The sequence below is a fragment of the Otolemur garnettii genome, unplaced genomic scaffold (assembly GCF_000181295.1).
Source record: "Otolemur garnettii isolate 467f Iridium unplaced genomic scaffold, OtoGar3 scaffold00038, whole genome shotgun sequence".
Lineage (NCBI taxonomy): Eukaryota > Metazoa > Chordata > Mammalia > Primates > Galagidae > Otolemur > Otolemur garnettii.
Window position 1 is genome coordinate 6,704,164 of NW_003852433.1, and position 2,150 is coordinate 6,706,313.

Genomic DNA, 2,150 nt, shown 5'->3' on the forward strand with positions numbered 1-2,150 from the left:
AACCCGCCACCTTAGGTGTACGTGGCTGGCGCCTTAGCCGGTTGAGCTATAGGCGCCGAGCCCTTTCATTCATTTTTGTATCGCCTATGACTGCTTTCACCCTATGCTGGCAAAGCTGAGTACTTGTTACTAATGACTTGCAGGCCCGCAAAGCTGAACATATTTGCTGTCTGGCTCCCTATAGGAAACTTTGCTCAGCCATGGTCTAGCTCTGTGAGCTGCTAGCTTGCCTCCTTGTCCAGCTGTCTACCTCTCCTCTACAGTGACTATTGTAGATGATACCATAGCTTAGGAAAAACTCACACCATATTTGCAGTCCACATGCAACAGCAGATTTTTTTTTCTTCTCTGATATGAGGTTAAGCTCCTTGAGAGCTGGCACCTAATTATTGTCCTTTGTCATCTGCTCCCAGCATGGGTACTTGGTTGGCACTCAGCCTTGAGGGTCTTGTGGCTGACTTGACTCTGCTTCTCTTCTTGTCCTTACTTCCTCAGGCCCTCCCAGTGAGGCCATGTGGGCCTTGGGAGACAAGATTGCCTCCACCATCGTGGCCCAGACGCTGCAGATACCAACTCTGCCTTGGAGTGGTAGTGGTAAGGGATTCGAGCTTCACTGTGGGGGAACTTCTCAGCCCTGTCATGGTCATGTGAGCAGTCAGGGTGGCAGACGTATGGTTGTTAATATTTTTTCATTAGGAATTTTAACTCAGATAGGCACTGTGGCTCCCACATGTAATCCTAGCACACTGGGAGGTAGAAGTAGGAAGATACTTGAGGACAGGAGTTTGAGACCAGCCTGAACAAGAATGAGACCACATCCTTAACTAAAAATAGAATAATTAGCCAGGCTTTGTGGTGCCTATAATCCCAGCTACTCGGGAAGCTTGCTTAAGCCCAGGAGTTTGAGGTTGTTATATGGGCTGACACCATGGCACTCTAGCCTGGGCAACAGAATGAGACTCTGTCTCAAAATTAAAAAAAAAGAATTTTAAATCATTAAAGAAGCAGTACAATTTTATTGTAGACAACTTAGAAAATATGAGAAATATAAAAAAGAAGTAGAAATCCTATAATCCTATAATCCTATGACCCAATGTTGAACATTTATTACATTTTTTTGCCCTAAAGGTTGTATTTTAAATTTTGGAATGGGAAAATTTACTTGTTTTCATTTGTTAAGTCTTCACATAGTTTTAGAAAATAATGATTCATGTATAAATGACTCTGTAGGATAGAATTGGGATTTTGGGGGGATTCAGGTTAATATGATTGATTGTTCTTGGTAGACTCAGTTTGAATTTAAGCTTGATTTCTCTCTTTTTTTTTTTTTTTGAGACAGAATCTCACTTTGTCATCCTGGTAGAGTGCTGTGGTGTCATAGCTCACAGCAACCTCAAACTCTTGGGCTCAAGCAATTCTCTTGCCTTAGTCTCCGGAGTAGCTGGGACTTTAGGCACCCACCACAATGCCCAGCTGTTTTTAAGTTAGAGTAAGGGCTCTTGCTCTTACTCAGGCTGGTCTCGAACCCATGAGCTCAGGCAGTCCACCCTCTTTGGCCTCTCAGAGTGCTAGGATTACAGGCATGAGCCACCATGCCTGGCCTCTTTCTTTTTTTAAGCTTGATTTCCCATTCAAGGTCAAGTCCATCCTTGAGAATGTGAAAAGCCGGTGTGGGAAGCTGAAGCGGCATGTCTGTCCTGTGTGGGTCCAGAGATGCTTCATCAGGAAGGGGCCCTGTGGTTTCTGGGTTGTGTTGTGTTTTTACCATCCCAGAGTTCGGGAAGAGGGGGATTCAGCTTTCTTTATCACTCTCCAGGTCTGACAGTGGAGTGGACAGACGATGATCTGCAGCAAGGGAAAAGAATCAGTGTCCCGGAAGACGTGTATGAAAAGGGTTGTGTGAAAGATGTAGACGAGGGCTTGGAGGTAAATACAGGTCCAGTGTGGGCCAGGGCACAGGAGCCAGACCCGCCTTCTCATCCTGGCAGCTGTCTAGCCTCTAAAGGGTCTGTTTGTCCTTCGCACCTAGGCAGCAGAAAAAATTGGTTTTCCATTGATGATCAAAGCGTCTGAAGGTGGTGGAGGGAAAGGAATCCGGAAGGCTGAGAGTGCAGAGGACTTCCCGATCCTTTTCAGACAGGTGAGCTGAT

At 45.6% G+C, this 2,150-nt stretch overlaps 1 protein-coding gene across 2 annotated transcripts in view; it reads left to right on the forward strand.

The window, feature by feature from the left end:
• ACACB (acetyl-CoA carboxylase beta) overlaps positions 1-2,150 on the forward strand; it is a 134,248-nt gene that overhangs the window by 56,028 nt on the left and 76,070 nt on the right. For both annotated transcript variants that reach the window (XM_012805246.2, XM_012805247.2), the window contains 3 exons: positions 496-594; positions 1,817-1,926; positions 2,030-2,140. In XM_012805246.2, coding sequence (XP_012660700.1) covers positions 496-594; positions 1,817-1,926; positions 2,030-2,140 — 320 coding nt within the window. The remainder of the gene's footprint in view (positions 1-495; positions 595-1,816; positions 1,927-2,029; positions 2,141-2,150) is intronic.